The 16,567-nt window shown below is 38.4% G+C and overlaps 1 protein-coding gene across 1 annotated transcript; it reads right to left on the bottom strand.

Annotated features, from left to right (window-relative positions):
- Positions 1-912: 912 nt before the first annotated feature.
- LOC306711730 (uncharacterized protein) lies at positions 913-13,190 on the bottom strand. The gene is made up of 18 exons (XM_079180747.1): positions 12,954-13,190; positions 12,580-12,742; positions 12,314-12,463; positions 12,053-12,213; positions 11,760-11,939; positions 11,382-11,523; positions 9,907-10,088; positions 8,872-9,013; positions 8,600-8,779; positions 5,298-5,611; positions 5,008-5,170; positions 4,763-4,912; positions 4,520-4,680; positions 4,202-4,381; positions 2,960-3,101; positions 2,687-2,871; positions 1,566-1,707; positions 913-1,480 (listed from the first exon to the last, which is right to left on the bottom strand). Exons 1-18 carry the CDS (start codon positions 13,158-13,160, stop codon positions 1,293-1,295), a joined length of 3,132 nt encoding a protein of 1,043 aa, XP_079036873.1. The 5' UTR covers positions 13,161-13,190; the 3' UTR covers positions 913-1,292.
- Positions 13,191-16,567: the final 3,377 nt, after the last annotated feature.

Below are 16,567 nucleotides of genomic sequence, written 5' to 3'. Positions count from 1 at the left end.
ATATAAATATCATCGTTGTTTGTTTGTTTATTGGCAAATAGAAAAAAAGCTGCCGAGCAATACAGTCCTTATTGTGTATATTATATCCAGATGTTCAGTTTTGCAACGAAAAATAATTACACTTAATATTCAAGTATGTTCTTGCTGCAGTAGTAGCACTTTTTTGTGTGAGCATATTGTGGCATCAAAAGGTGGGCGTCAGCAGTGTATGGGGGTGGACTGACTTACTGTTTTTTACGTTATTTTGCCAGTTGAGGCATTTTTATTTTGTTGTAATTTTGTTCCATCGGCACCGCTATGATATCCAGTAAAGAGATTCAAATGAAAATGGTTCTCCATTGTGTGTGTTTAGCTTGTCAAAAGTAAAAGTGACTCACTTCCTGGTAGAGTGTGCGCCCGTGTAATAAAGCTGAGTCCTTATCGCCAAGGCCTGGGTTTGAGTCCGACCCCTGGCCCTTTGTGCTTTGGTGAGCTGCTCTCTAATTCTCACACCTTTCCAATCTTCAGCTCTACTGCCAAATAAAGTACAAACAAAACCCCCAAAAAATAATCTTAAAAAGAATAAAACAAAAAAAACATTATCTCGGTTAATCGTTGAAAGCGTCAAACTGACAAAAAACTAAAAGCGTAAGCATCAATATGTAACTAAAAGCAAATTATTTCCCTTAAAGTTAAAGCCCATGGCAATATAATACACATTAACCACGACTATCTTCTTACGACCAAGAAGTTAACACTTCATGGACTGGGAAAACCACTGGGGGACATTCTTCTTCTTTTGAAACACATTTGTCAAAAACCTGTCGGGGCATATAAACTTAATTCATAGTAGATGTGCAGCTTTGATTTTGAAGTAGTTATGATGTGGTAAGCACCTCCAGGTTTAATGCTGGTACTCTGTTGGAAAACTTCACACAAAGGTCAGATAACTTGAGGTCTTGTTTATTATTTTGCATCTCAAGTTACATGAAAGCCGTTTTTGTAATAGTTTCAAGATGATTGTTCTCTGCAGGTGGACACAGTAAGCAGCCAATAAAGAATTTCCATTGCTGTGACATGAGTGATTCTAGAGCAATTTAACATACGTTTTCTGAATTACATCACTGATGTTTCAGGACTTTTATTTATAACAAGTCTGTGACGAGGGAGTGACAATGTGCTCATTACATAATTGATGTTGGACATATTCAATGCTGTTGCACTACACGGGATATAACGCTGTACAGATTAGAATCTGCTCTCTTGATTGCAACAGAGTTGAAGTAATGAAAGTGGGCCAAGCAGGCAGCTGCTCACATGCAGGGAACAATACACAGTTTATGGGGTGAAGGGTTGAGGGTGAAGCCCACGCGTGGAGTCAGATCCAGTTCATCCTCTGAGACTCCAGGTGGAGGAGTGAAACGAAAGTGTTGCATGAGGGTGGTGAAGAAGATGAAGAGCTCCATCCTGGCCAGGCCCTCTCCGAGACAAACTCTGCGGCCTGTGTGAGAGAGAACGAATGAAAATGTTCATTTCACCTGCAAAACAAATGTGAATATGAAGAAGAGACAGATTAATTTACCAACCTGCAGAAAAAGGCATGAAGGCGTCTCGCTTGACAAACTTCCCGTCTTTGTCCAGGAAGTGAGCAGGATGAAAGCTGTGTGGCTTCTCCCACTCACTCTCATCATACAGGACTGATGTCAAGAGAGGATACACTGTGGTTCCCTGTGGACAATACATGAATTGAAGTTTTCTATATTTTAGTATTCTTTTCAAACTACAAAAGCACAGAAATGAATTATTAAATTCAGAATTATTGTCTTAGTTTGTATCTCGAACATGCAGCTGTGTATGGAGGACCAAACGAGACTTGTTAGAAAAAGAAGTTAGAAAAGATAAAAAAAAGAGTATTCGGCACCACCAGTGGGGCAGACAGCTCCGCCTCTGCGAAATTAGGTGTCATTGTTACTGATTACAAAGAAATTCAGATAATCCAGATAAAGTTTAACCTGGAATTAAAGTTAGCAAATTCAAGTTTGAAAAGACATCAATACTTTAATGTTGGCCAGTCGAGACGAGGGACTAGATGTGTAAAAGATAAGAAAGCATACATCAGGCCAGGCATACACAAGGTTTTTAGAAGGAAGAAATTGAACATAAATTGAGAAAAAGTTAACATGGTTGTTAACTAGTTTCACTAATTGTGATGTTATTTTTGAAGGTTACTCCGCATTTTGTAAAATGTCAATCAAAAAAGTATTTCAAAAAATGTCTTAAATCTTTAATTTCTTCCTTGATTTTCTTGATTTCTTTTATTTACATTTGAGAAAAAAGGAGATGCACTTATGACTTCTGGTGACTAGTAGTTCTCTTGAATACCTATGTTGAATACACTTATTGTAAGTCTGCTAAATTACTGTAATGTAATGAGCCATTATCTCCCTGTTAATGATTGATTCATTTGATCCCGAACTTTGGCAAGTGAGTTTCAACATGATGTTTACTCACTGCAATTGATTACAAAACAAATAAGAAATACATTTGGATACAAATAGATACACCTAAGAAAAGAAAATGGCACATAAATAATTAAAACATTAAAATAACGTATTTTACCAGTTTAGGTTTGTATTATTATTTCATTATGTCATAATATTTATTGACAGGTTGGGTCCTGCATACAATGCGTTTCTTTCAGTCTGACCTTCTTAATGAAGTGACCCTGGAAAGTGACGTCTTTGCTTGTTCTGTGAGGAAGTGCCGTGGGGAGGATGCTGCCCAGTCTCTGTGTCTCATGGACGACGGCGTCGGTGAAGGGCAGGTTCTTCCTGTCCTCAACCAGCACTTGACGACTTCCTATCACCCTGCTCAGCTCCTCCTGGACCTGGTCTGGAAGATGAAAAAGTTTTATTTTTTATGTAGGTCCATTTTCTGTTGATTTGTTGTATGAAAATTGTGGGGAACTTTATCTCTTTGCCTTGTATTTTTGGATTCTTGGCCATAAACAGAAATCCCCATCTCAGTGTGGTTGCTGTTGTGTCAGTGCCAGCAGCAAAGAGATTGAGAACGGTGTCCATAAGGTTGTCATTGTTGAAATGACTGTTGGTATTCCCAGATTCCTGCAGGTAATGAATCAGTGCAGTTATTCAAACAAATATGATTCAAAATTTTGATACGTTACATTATTCACGGACTGAAGGATTTGTTGTTTTTGTTTTTCAAAGTTGCTTATATTTTAGCTTAATCTTCTGCTAACCACCTCAGCCACCATGGCTGCAAGACTAAAAACATTAGAGAAATATTGCTAGTGAATGAAGATGAAAAGATGGCCCTCTGTAGGGATTATTTTCTGCAAACAATGTAGCACCAAAGCCTCTGGGAAATAGCATGCTAACTAGCATACTATTTGGCTAGCTTACTAATTCCACCATGCTTTCATGCAACACTGACTACAGAACATAATTCGCACAAAGTTGTCACTTATCTGGCAATAGCAGTGTGCTTTCTGACATTAAATTGTAAAATGTTACCCTTTTTAGCTAATTAGCTCAAAACTACTTTGCCGGAAGGGGAGGAGGCGGGAGCTCCGGAGATTAGCTAATTAATTAGTGAACTCTGGAGATGGACATGCTAGCTAGCTAACTAGCCAGCCGTCCTTTTCAGAGCTCCCGTCTATTCTCCTTCCGGTGAAGTTGTCTACCAGCGACATAGGGGTTGGCTGATGTGGTCCTGTTCGTTAATAGTTAAACCACATAAACCCGACAGGCCTGCCAGCTGTCGGGTTTAACAGTTTACAGTTTACCATCGAAAAAATACACTCATCACGAAACGAATATAATGATATCGCATACCAAATGAAACTTCAGAACCTGGGCTACAATAATATTCAAGCCGTTTGTACATGCTCCAAACAACTCAAACCACTCAAACAACCAACTATAAGAATGACCAAGTCGTATTTTCTTCACCCATAATAAAAAACAAAAAGCTAACAAAACTTGCTAGCCAGCATTAACAGCAATGGAGTGTATGTACAGTCTATTTTTACATATAATGTCCTTTTTTAAGCATCATATCTGAAACTGTACACTACATCACAATCAAACATTTCAATAAAACATCTACTGTCTACTTCAGTTCAAACATCCTTTGTTAAAGCTACATCTTAATAGCAATGGCCATAATAGCAATTTTGATAGGTGATGATACATTTCCCAACCTCCAGATTTTGCTTTCGGACTAGAAATGCGTCCACAAAGCCTCTGCACATTTGTTGGTTGAGGGTCTCCTTCAGACTACTGAACAGCTGTAAGTTATGTTCCCTGTTGGCGGTAACCAACTTCTGGAGTTCCTGCTTGTCAGCAATCCATCTACCGATCCATGGGAACAGGTTATACAACTGTTGGAAAAAAAAAAAATATATACATATAAATATAAAAACAGTATGTAATATTATTTCTTCAATTTAGGTCAGCTGTATTATTTATAGTAAATTCACAATAATACAAGTCTATGCTTAATAAAAATGAAATGACACCTGTAGTGACGGAGAGCCCACAAGTTGGACGTTTCTGTTTGTTCGATCGACCATGGATGTAAACTGTGGATCATCATATTCAAATCTGTTGCCATACACAATGGAGCAGATAATATTTGAGACTGCGTAGTTCACTGGTTGTGTTGTATCACAAGCTTCTCCTGTAAAAAGGAGGGAAAAAATCAATATCATGAGGATTGACGAAATGTTATGTCATACTGTTGGTTGTAATGAGACATTTACCTTTGTGTTTCTTAAACACTTCAATGAGGCGCTGACATTCCTCACTGATTTTTTCCTCGATCACCCTCTTGCCCATCCCAAAGTCTCTCAGATTCGTCAAAGCAAAGCGTCTCATCTCTTTCCACGAATCACCATTGGTCCATAAAATCCCTGAGAAAAAGTAGTTCAGCAAAATATGGTAACAAATTAGCGCATTGTGGGCAAAGACTATAAATATGAAAGTATTTGGGAAAATCTTTCTTTACCATGTCCTTTAGTAAGTTCTTGTGTAATTTTCATTGGAAGTCTGTCTCCAAACTCATCAGCATAATTGACAAGTGCCTCCTTCACCGTCTTGTATCCAGCCAGGACCACCACTTGTTGGGATCCCATATAGACGGTGAACACAGATCCATATTTCTTGGAAAGCTAAGAACAGCAACATTATGTCATGGAATTTTCTGATATAAGACACACACATGAGAAAGAAAACAGGATGAAAGAGCTGACTAAGAAGCAGAAACAACAAACTCCCCTATGAAGAAGCTACTCTTACCTCCAGTAGTGTGTTGTAGGGTCTCTTGAGGTCAAGCTGCAGCAGGTTCCCGAGTAAGGGAAGTGGTGTTGGTCCTGGAGGTCCCTTCCTGTCCCCCTGGGAGCTGAAGCTGAAAGAGGAGACAAGGTAGACGAGTAGCAGGACCACCAGAGCCCCCAACAGGGAGACAGAGCTGGAGGACTGGAGGAACAGGTCTAACATCCCCATGACTTTAAAAGAAAAGGTATCCTTGCCAGTGAACTGACAAAATAAGTTCCCTGTCCTGCTACCTTTGCCTCTGTGACTGTTTGGGTAATGAGATATGCCTTTTGTAGCTGCCAGTGAGAGAAATGGGCCAGCCTAAGGGTGGGGCTATGGAAAAGTTCACCCCCCCCAATGGGTTTGATTGTTGTTTGAGTTTAACGAGACAGATTTGCACTTGTGTTATCTTAAAAGAAATATCTTTAGGTTGCCATGTGAGTACAAAGTCTGTACAGAGTTTGAAGAGACAAGCGGGTTAAAGTTTGACTGGACACGATCCAGTCTGTTGGTTTTTGGATTAAGGCTCTTATCAAGACTTATTTTTTCGTGCATTGCTCATTGTTAACACTCCGTTTGCAACTTTGGATATAAGACTGGAATTGGAGATGAGAAACAACGTTTAATAAGACAGGATAAAGCTAAAGCTAAAGCAATAAACAGCTAAATCATCATCAGACAATATCTAATGGGCTCTGAGATTGCATTTTGCTCTGCACACGGACTGTTTACCTGCATTCAACCAAAGCTTGCTTGAACTAGCTCAGCACATTACACAGAAACATGTCCAATATAAACCTTAGAGCCCACCAGTGGGCCGTGGAGGTACTGCCAAATAGTTAGTTTAGATTATTTGTCTTGGTAATTACAAAGCTAGTGAAAAATAATAACTGATAAATGGGCTCAAGAATTAACGTAAATAAAAAACGTCAAATTAAAATGCATCATTTCAATGACTTATGGCTGCTGGTTATGTTTGAATAGCACTATCAGTGGTTCAAGGACACAGGGTGTCGTATGCTGTACAGAGTTACCAACCTTCTCTTCCTCAAAAAACAAAGACGCAATGGAAAGCTTTCAGCATCAGTTGCCATCCTGCTCACTCCAGATATGAGGAGTTACATCATACCTTGACTCTGACCTTAAGTGGCCCTGCTCATATGTATCCTTTAACTAGATATTGTAAACACTGGTAAATGATAAACTGTACTGGATCAAATTTTATTTTTTTATTTTAGCTTACCTCGGATGATTTTACATCACACCATTGGCAAAGATCATCATAAAAAAAGTTTTATATGAGGTTTCAACTTTGTTCTCTGTCACCTTTCATCCTGCATTATCTTTGATCCTCCTTTCTTTTCACAAAACCCAGTAAATAAGTTTTACAAATGAACTCTGCTGACATTTTGGACCAAAAAAATAATAAAAAAAGATTATGATGTTTTTTATTTTTTTTATTTTATTTAACCGAAAAAAGAAAAAAAAAAGGTCATGTTTTTTTTTTTTTTTTTTTTGGGGAAAAAAGTTAAAAATAAAATGAAATAGAGATTAGAAGTGCGCATGTGCTTCAGTGATGATCTCCTCACAGGTCCCTTCATTCCCTCGCCAGTCTTTCCATGAAAACAACATGCAATTCTACACAAGGTAACTATTACTGGTGACTTTTGTAAATGTTAGATGTTATATATCATTATAAAGTCTTTCAATCAGTCCATTGTTGCAGCTAAACACATTACAAGATTGCTGTTAATGTAGCTTTGACAATAATATATTTTAACTCTCGATGAACCATGTTCACCTGTTAACGTTCACGCCCCTCGATGGTGTGTTGCATGTGTTACTCAGAATAATTATACTATTATTACACTATACTATTGTGTATACATCATGATCTTTTTTTTCTTTCTTTTCGGTTAAATAAAATAAAATTAAATTAAAAAAACATCATAAGCTTTTTTTTGTTTTTTTTGGGTGGATTTCTTTTTTTTTTGCTAACGGGAATGGGCTTCCATACATTTTTGGACACAACTTTGAAGAAGTTTGTCAAGGAAAAGCCAGTCATGCCTTTTTCCTCCGGTCTAGGATTTGAAATGAGGGCATATTTGTTTTCATATGGGAGTTTTACAATCAGTGTAATAAGCACCTTCTTGTTTTTCCTTTTTAAAATGCTCATGGTGAAAACTGTCATTCTGTCTCAATGGTGGGAAATGAAAGAAATTGTTGAGTGTCATCAGCATAGCAGCGGTAGGTTAACCATGCAATGTATTGTGATGCAAAGAATCTCCGTGTCCAGCATTGCATCTGGGCTTTTCGTCATCCAGCAGGATTGTGATATTTCTACTGGTTTCATCAAACTGTGACCTCCTGCGCACACTGGTTCAGTTTGTAGTCGAGGATGATGTAGTTGTGTTGATTGTCTGCACCTGAAAATCTGCAGCTACAGCGCCAACAACTTTGCTGAAATGAAGGACTCCAGTTATTCCAGGGTCTTGTTTATGAGTGAGGATCAGATGGAGAGAGTCTGACACATGGATTGGTGCAGCATTTTTAACTTTGATGTGTTTATTGAGGTCATATTAGAGATTAAACAAACAATAGAAAATAGTACATCTGCAAAGAGCTCGACTGACAGGAATTTTGGGGCAGATTCCGATATTGGGGAGTAAAAATAAATCACATATATTTTTACATTTTTTTTTTCTATATTTTATTTTATCAGTTTTATTGTATTTTTTTATTGTTAGGAAAAGTACATTACATTTTATTCTATCCACATATATATGTATCCAGGTTTCCTCAGGGATCCCTTAAATGTGGTAATCAAACACAAAGACGTGTTGTGTCTTGCTGAGCTATACCAGAGTGCTTGTAACTTGTTTTCAAGCAAACTGATTTTTGGATGTTTTTTATCTGCAGTTAGAAAAGCACATGTGCTGACAGCAATACATCTGCAATGAGCTCATTTTCACCAAATGGCTCTACAGCTGCAGTCTGCACCACAACAATCCTGAATTTCTTTTTTATAATTCTGTGCTCTACAAATAAGCATGAACCTTGAAATTAAAACAGCAATTCAGTTAGAATATTCTTGACATTGGTATTAAACACATTCACTATTTTAAACTGTATGGAGTTCAAGGGCAGGGGTATGATCAGAACTAGTTCATCTTAATTCTGCTCAAATTACAATCTTAACTTTTAAGTTAAGCTATATGACAAAGGTGAATTCATGCCACTGGTTCCGAGACACATTTTCAACCCCCACCACCCTCCTCAAATACAGGAGACAGCACACAGTTTATGAGGTGAAGCGTGGAGGGTGTGGCCCGTAGATGGAGTCAGATCCAGTTCATCCTCTGAAACTCCAGGTGGAGGAGTGAAACGAAAGTTCTGCAGGAGGCTGGTGAAGAACATGAAGAGCTCCATCCTGGCCAGACTCTCTCCGAGACAAGCTCTGCGGCCTGTGTGTGAGAGAGAGAAGAAATTAAAAGGCTTCCGTTCATCTGCAAGTAAACTAACAATTAACCAAGACGTTACGCCTCTGCTCACAAACCTGCAGAAAAAGGCATGAAGGCGTCTCGCTTGACAAACTTTCCGTCTTTGTCCAGGAAGTGAGCAGGATGAAAGCTGTGTGGCTTCTCCCACTCGCTCTCATCATGCAGGACTGATGTCATGAGAAGAAACACTGTGGTCGCCTGTAGACGATACAGCAAATGAAAATAATGATTACAGAGTAAGTCATAGCATTCTCTTCAAACTACAAAAAGAAGCCCAGAAATGTTTTATCCTATTACAGATATGTAGGACCAAACAGGACCCCTTTAAAAAAAGAAAAGAATTTACAGATAATCTACAGTTAAAGTGACAAAAATAAAAGTGTGAAAAGACATAAGATAAGCTGAAGAAGCCTCAGTGAAACTGTTTTCTTTTCTAACATCTAAAAATCTCAAACTTAATACAAAATGTTCTGCCCCATGTTGTAAGATATATTTGTATCCATATTGTATTGGCATTCAATAATTAATGGATGCGTGGAGGCCAATACCATATTTTGGAAGATTGCCTCCGCAGAGTAAGTGATTGTAATTAATCGTAAAATTAATTGAAAAGTATAATCTCTAGAATAATTGAATGCATTTGAAAACTAATATGGAACAGAAGTAGATTAAGAATAAAAAAACGTGACCTCAGGTTGACACTATACTCTCACTTTTATCTATTTATTCACTGCTCTCTTTTAACCATTAAGGTGTAACTTCACCCCCACTGTACCGTTAGCATGAAAACATGATTGAAACTAGCAAACTAACTATTTCATTACGTATATTAGTCCTAAACGTTGACTGAACTGGCATTGAGAGAATAGGGCTGATTTCAAACAGTAGATGGCGTTTTGAACCATTTTCAACCATGAAATGCATATTTCTTTAGAAATTTGGAAAGAAATGTCAATATTAACACAAACATTGATGTGTTCCATCAAAGTGCAGTTGTATAATTTAGCTTAAAAACATGTTTAAGTGTGCAGTTCATTTGTTCTTCCAAGTGAGGTTTGTTCCTCCATGATCGGTGCTTTATTCAGTCTGACCTTCTTAATGAAGTGACCCTGGAAGGTGACATCTTGGCTGGTTCTGTGCATTAGAAAGGGGACGATGCTGGCAAGTCTCTGCGTCTCATGGACGACGGCGTCGGTGAAGGGCAGGTGCTTCCTGTCCTCAACCTGCACCTGACGACTTCCTATCACCCTGCTCAGCTCCTCCTGGACCTGGTCTGGGACATTTGATCCTTTCAGTGTCATCCAAATTCAGAGTTTGCCTCCCTTTTATGTCAGTGACATTATGATCTTTGGTTTTTAATTTACTGTTGTATTTTAGCTATGTTGCCAAGATAGTGCTCAGACAATGAAACCTAATGACTTTGGGAATCATCTGACTTTTCATCTCGCGCCACCAGCAGTTAAAACTTTTCACTTTTTCAAAGTGAAATATCTTGGTTTTCACTTGATGAATTGGCAAAAAGTTTGGTACGGATCATTAATAGCTCCCAGACAAAGTATCTGAGTGACTTTGATGATTTTTACTGTAGCGCCACCATGAAGTTGACTTTTATGATTTTGGTAAAGACATTCATGCTCTCCTGAGGATGAATTTCAATAACGTTGAGCATGTCTTGACTTTTCAATTGTGCCAACAAAGATGGTGAACATGGCAAACACGGACGCTTTCATTTCATCAGCATGTTGAGCTTTGTTATTAGTTATTATGAGCCTCCGCTGATGGTGCACGAGCCACGGACACGCACAAAAGAGTTTATGCTCAATGCGCTGTTCGTTGCATTCATTTCTGAAATGCCGGAGGGTCTACAAACAGAATGAACTGTGAAGAAGCAAAAAGATGACAAGTGTAACCGGCAAAATGCCATAAACCAAGGTCCACACCGCCAAGGAGGGATTGTAATTATGTGTAAACGCATATCTCACTGTCATGGACTTCTGTATTGCCTTTATACAAGCGCTATAAAGAAAGCAGTTAAGTATTAAAAAAGCAGTATAAAGAAACAAAGGTTGAATATCGTGTAAACAATTTGATTTGGCTGCAAAGTATTTACTCAAATGTAGAATTTAAGACCTGTTTCTAAAGCGTCTAAAGATGAATTGTCCTTCTTTGTACAACCCTTAGACATGTAAATAGTGCTTCTATCAGTGAACTATTTGTGACAGTCACGTCTGAAAAGCTCTGAATGCGTTCCGCACACCATGTTATAAACACGCAGAGATGAACGACTAAGAAGCGCAACCTCTTGCGGAGCCTTCCGCGCGACGTGTACGACATGATTACATAATCTTCTGGCGCGCCGGCTTCACTACTCTGACCATAAACTACACTTTAGCGTGATAGCATTAGGACCTTTGATATCATTTAGCTCAAATCACTGCTGTGCCTAAGTACAGTGTTAGTGACAGAATCTTGTCTTGTTTTCATGAAGATGACTTTTGTGTTGATGAAGCAAAGCTTGGACCATTTGTTTCAAGCCTTTGAGCCATGCACATCTATAACTCCTTACCCTGTATCTTTGGATACTTGGTTATAAACAGAAGACCCCATCTCAGTGTCGTGGCGGTCGTGTCAGTACCGGCAGCGAACAGATTCAGGACTGTCATCATGAGGTTTTCATCATGGAAGTGACTGTTGGTTTTCCCAGATTCCTGCAAGTATAGATGAATCAGCACAGTTATTCATATAAATATAATCCAAAACTTCAACATATTACATTTTGAATGTGTTAATTGAAAACTAATTGAGATCATATGGGGCCTTTGACTAAAAAGATGTTGGGTTATTTGATATGATGTGCACTACATGAACAAATCGATTCTGATATCATGTTTTTAAATCCAACAACAATGAGATCAAACTATTAGTAGATGATACATTGGCTAACCTCCATATTTTGCTTTCGGACCAGAAAGGCGTCCACAAATCCTCTGCACATCTGTGGATTGAGTGTCTCTTTCAAACGACTGAACAGCTCAGAGTTCTGTTTTCTATTGAAGACGGCGGTCTTCCGGATTTCCCTTCTGTTAACAATCCATTTGCAGATCCATGGGAACATGTTGTACAGCTGTTGAGAAAAAAATGTAACTATATTTCTCATACAATTAAGACAATGTTAGTGTCATGTATTTAATATTAATTTGCTATGCTGAAAGCTTCACCAAATAGGGAATGATGTACCTGTATCGACGGAGAGGCCACGAGTTGAATGCTTCTGTTTATTCCATCTACCATGGATGTAAACTGTGGGTCATTGTATTCAAATCTGCTGCCATAAACCATGGAGCAGATAATATTCGAGACTGCATAGTTCAGTGGTTGCATCGTATCAAAGGCTTCTCCTGCAACAACGGAAAACAAGTCAAAATCACAGCAGGTCTTTTGGTTCAACATCCAAAAAAAGTAGCGAACCATATTTGATTAAAAGAAAAAGAGATTTACCTTTGAATTTCTTAAACACCTCAATAAGTTGTTCACATTCCTCAATGATTTTGTCCTCACATGCCTTCTTGCCCATCCCAAAGTCTCTCAGGTTACTTATGGCGAAGCGCCTCATCTCTTTCCATGATTCACCATTTGCCATTAAAACCCCTGAGATTAAACGTGTTTTTTAGATAAAACTGGGAATGGGTACAGACAATAAACATCTGCTGAGAGTCAAACAGAACAGGAAGATGAATGTCGTAAAAGCTCATTTATTTCTTTACCGTGGCCTCGATTAATTTCGTGTAGTATTCGTGGTGGTTGTTTGACACCAAACTCATCAGCGTAGTTGACGAGTGCCTCCTTCACCGTCTTGTATCCAGTCAGGACCACCACTTTTTGGGGTCCCAAATAGACGGTGAACACAGATCCATATTTCTTAGAAAGCTAAGAACAGGGGCATTCTCTTTTTAAAAAACAAACACAGGCCGACAATGTGATAGAGAAATTACTGTAACAGTGGCGTTGCCTGGAGAGCAAACAAAGATAAATAATTGACAACGCTCATTCATCCATCAATCTTTGGCCATGACGTCACAATCTTGGACTTTAAGTTGACAAAGAAAGTGCTTTATTCCCGTCAATTAATTTTTTTCACCTCCAGTAGTGTGTAGTAGGTTCTCTTGAGGTCAAGCTGCAGCAGGTTCCCGAGTAGGGGAAGTGGTTTTGGTCCTGGAGGTTCCTTCCTGTCCCCCTGGGAGCTGAAGCTGAAAGAGGAGACAAGGTAGACGAGCAGCAGGACCACCAGAGCCCCCAACAGGGAGACAGAGCTGGAGGACTGGAGGAACAGGTCTAACATCCCCATGACTTTAAAATAAAAGGTGTCCTGCACTGACAAAATATGGCTCCTTCAGAGCCTTTAGCTTTGTGAATGATTGGGTCAACAGTTTTGAGAAAAAGTACCAACCAAAAGGGGAGGGACAAACTGTCAAAACCTCCCACTCATTGTTGGGAGTTCCTTTCAGGTCAGTGCTCCATAAAATTCTGCAGAGCAGATTTACAGTAGAAATGTATTTGTCAAGTGAGTTGTTGCATAACGTTTGTGTATTGTGTGTTTGTGTGTGTTTGTGTGTTTGTGTGACACATGGAAATCATGTGCGATAGGTAGAAGGGCAACAGTCACAGGCCTTTTTTTCACATTTCTTGCTCATATTCATGTCTGTTTTTTCTTGCTCAATGGTTCTCATATATATGTTTGTACTTTATTAGTTAAAGTTCTAGTGCCGCGGTCACCAGTCGGGCTTCTGTGTGATAAAGTTACAGTGACTGTACTTTACTGCTGCGGTGAGGATCTGCCTTGTTTTGACACACACATGCACGCTGTTACGCTTATTTCATAAACACATTGAGTGTAAGCGTGGCCTCCATAGTGTGTTTCATTCCCCCGTTAAATATTCGCGGCCTCGCCGACATTGAGCGTGACGTGACTACTTTATAGTCTACGCCATTGTTACGTCTTGTGTGGCGTAAACACAAGTCAAAACTTGCAAACCAATCAGTAGAAATTAATTGTTTACTGATTTTTGGCCAGCTCTACAACACACATATGACTGAGCCTTGATTCAATACGTATGTTCCATAACACACAGACTTCTTTCTGGATGATCCCGCTTCCATCAACAGATTGCTCTCAAAGGTTGCTTAGCTGGAGAAGTCTGCCATAAAACAATCTATATATAATACAATAACACATTGAAATGTGTGAACAGTAAGACAGTCAGTGCAATGGTGCAGAGTGCAGAGGGTCCTTGGAATGATTAATGTAAAAGGTTACTTTATATACATGAGGTAAGAAGGAGGATCCATGTATGTACAAGATGTCATTATAATCAATCACAGAGAGAAATATTGCTTCCACTTCCAGTTTTTCGTTGCATTACTAGTAAAGCAAGATTGCTTTAAAAAAGAAGAAGCAAATTGTCACTTTGAGCTTTACTAACTAGATTAGCAATGTCAGCTTGTCATCCATACCCAAGTACTTGAACGAGGGCAAGATTTCAATTAATTTACAATCAGACATGACAATGCTAAAATCATCAAGCGACTGTGAGCAAGCTATTGAGAATACCATAAACTTTGTTTACTGATTATTTCAAATCAATGTTGAATTCAGGAGAGCAGTTTGTAATAACTGAAATGCAGTCTGAAGCTCTTCCACCGCCTTTCCTAGAGCATGTGTATAAATGATAAATGATGAATAGAAGTCTTTTTTTGGCCTCAATGTCCTTACTCAAATCATTTATAAAAAACGGAAAAAAACTGGTTCCAAAAGTCGAACCCTTGGTGGAAACCTCCGTTTTACCATTAACACCCTTGGGATCAAACCCATTGCTAAGTTTGTTCAGCAGCAATATCACTGAAACAAATGTTTCCGTTAAATCCACAAATAAGGCAGCGCAATGCTGTTTTCTGTCAAGTTTATAATTCTGCCAAGAACATTCCCATTGTCTTCAGTCTGACCATTGTACGGTTCAATGCCTCGTCTGTGCGCACCGTCAAGATGAGCGGCAACGTTTGTTGTTCCCAGTAAGCATAATTTGATGGCATTATCCTCATGCGGTGCACAGCTCGTGTGTTTTAACAGCCCTTCTGAAAGATGTTTTAAACATGGAAAGCAGAACAGGGCTATTGTTTATATATGCTAGCAGTTAACCAAGGTTTCCTTTTGATGGTTGAATTATCTTTTTACACGAAACATATACATTTATATAAGATATAATGCAGGATAAAAGGTGACAGAGAACAAAGTTGAAACTGTATATAAACCTTTATTACAATGATCTTTGCCACCAATGTGTGTAATGCTGAGTTATTCAAGATAAGAATTTAGTCCTATAAAGTTCATCATTTACCAGTGTGTGTGTGTGTGTGTGTGTGTGTGTACTAGGTCATACGTCCTCATCTAACCTGCTGTTATGTCTGTGATGACAATGAGCAGGATGGCAACTGTTGCTAATTTTTTAGGTTCCCAGATTCCTGCACATCAATGTTGGCATCTGGCAGGAACGTGTTTGGTTATGAGCAAGAATGAAACTGTTATTATTAATATTATTAATAATTAATCACAGTTAACTTCTCTTTATTTATCTCTATCAATACTGATCAAAATAAATCAAACAAACATAATACAATTACAAGCATACTACCTAAAAGCAGCAAACAATCACATGGTGAGTGGAGTGTGTGTGTGTGTGTGTGTGTGTGTGTGTGTAGGAGGGGGAGGAGAGAGAGAAAGAGAAAGATGGCGGACTTGTGTTTACGCCACACAAGACGTAACAATGGCGTAGACTATAAAGTAGTCACGTTACGCTCAATGTCGGCGAGGCTGCGATTATTTAACGGGGGAATGAAACACACTATGGACAGAGATGGGCAAAAATACATCAAAATGTATTTTGATACAAAATACAAAATACCCCCAAATAAATGTATTACAAAAAAATGCAAAATACTGGTGCCAGAAAATGTAACAAAATACATGTATTTTGTATTTAAAATATAGGAAATACTTTTTTCTGGATTTTCCGTTTTCTCACCATGTGGTATAGCAGAGCATTCAGGTTTATATAATGTACATAAAGCTCTGGTGAACCCCACAAACAGGAAGAACAGTCACAGAATGTCAGTGTAACTAAGCAAAGCTATTGAAAGACAACAACTTGATTGTATATATATATTTTTATTAATGGGACTTAACAGCCCATAAACTTTGGCTTTGTATCAACAAGAAAATATTCATCATGACATACAAGCTCCCAATCGCCCTCTTCCTATAGCTAGCTACTCGACTGATAAGCTAACTTGCTAAACACTGGCTATGCGCTAGCCTAGACAGCATGCTAGCATCATTAGCATGTTAGCATCGATCGCTAGCTTGATATTATAACCATCACCATGTATATACAGTAGGCTATGTAGCCAGACCCAGACATAAATTATACATCAAGCTAGCTGACATCTGTCACACTCAGATAAAATATTTAACTTGACAGACAATCAGCTGAACTTGAAGATCTGAAGACTGAACTCGTGAACTGTTTTTTGATTCGTGGAGAAAGTATTTTGAGTATTTTAAATACAAAATTACTCCACTCTAAAGTATTTTGTTACAAATTACGTTAGATTTTTAATCGGCCCTATCAAATACAAAATTACAAAATACTCAAAAGTAATTGAAATACGTATTTAAAATACAAGTAATAGAAATACTGC

The sequence above is a fragment of the Pholis gunnellus genome, assembly GCF_910591455.1.
Source record: "Pholis gunnellus genome assembly, chromosome: 19".
Taxonomy (NCBI): domain Eukaryota; kingdom Metazoa; phylum Chordata; class Actinopteri; order Perciformes; family Pholidae; genus Pholis; species Pholis gunnellus.
Note: the sequence above shows the minus strand (reverse complement) of the source record. Positions and strands in the feature narration are given on the sequence as shown.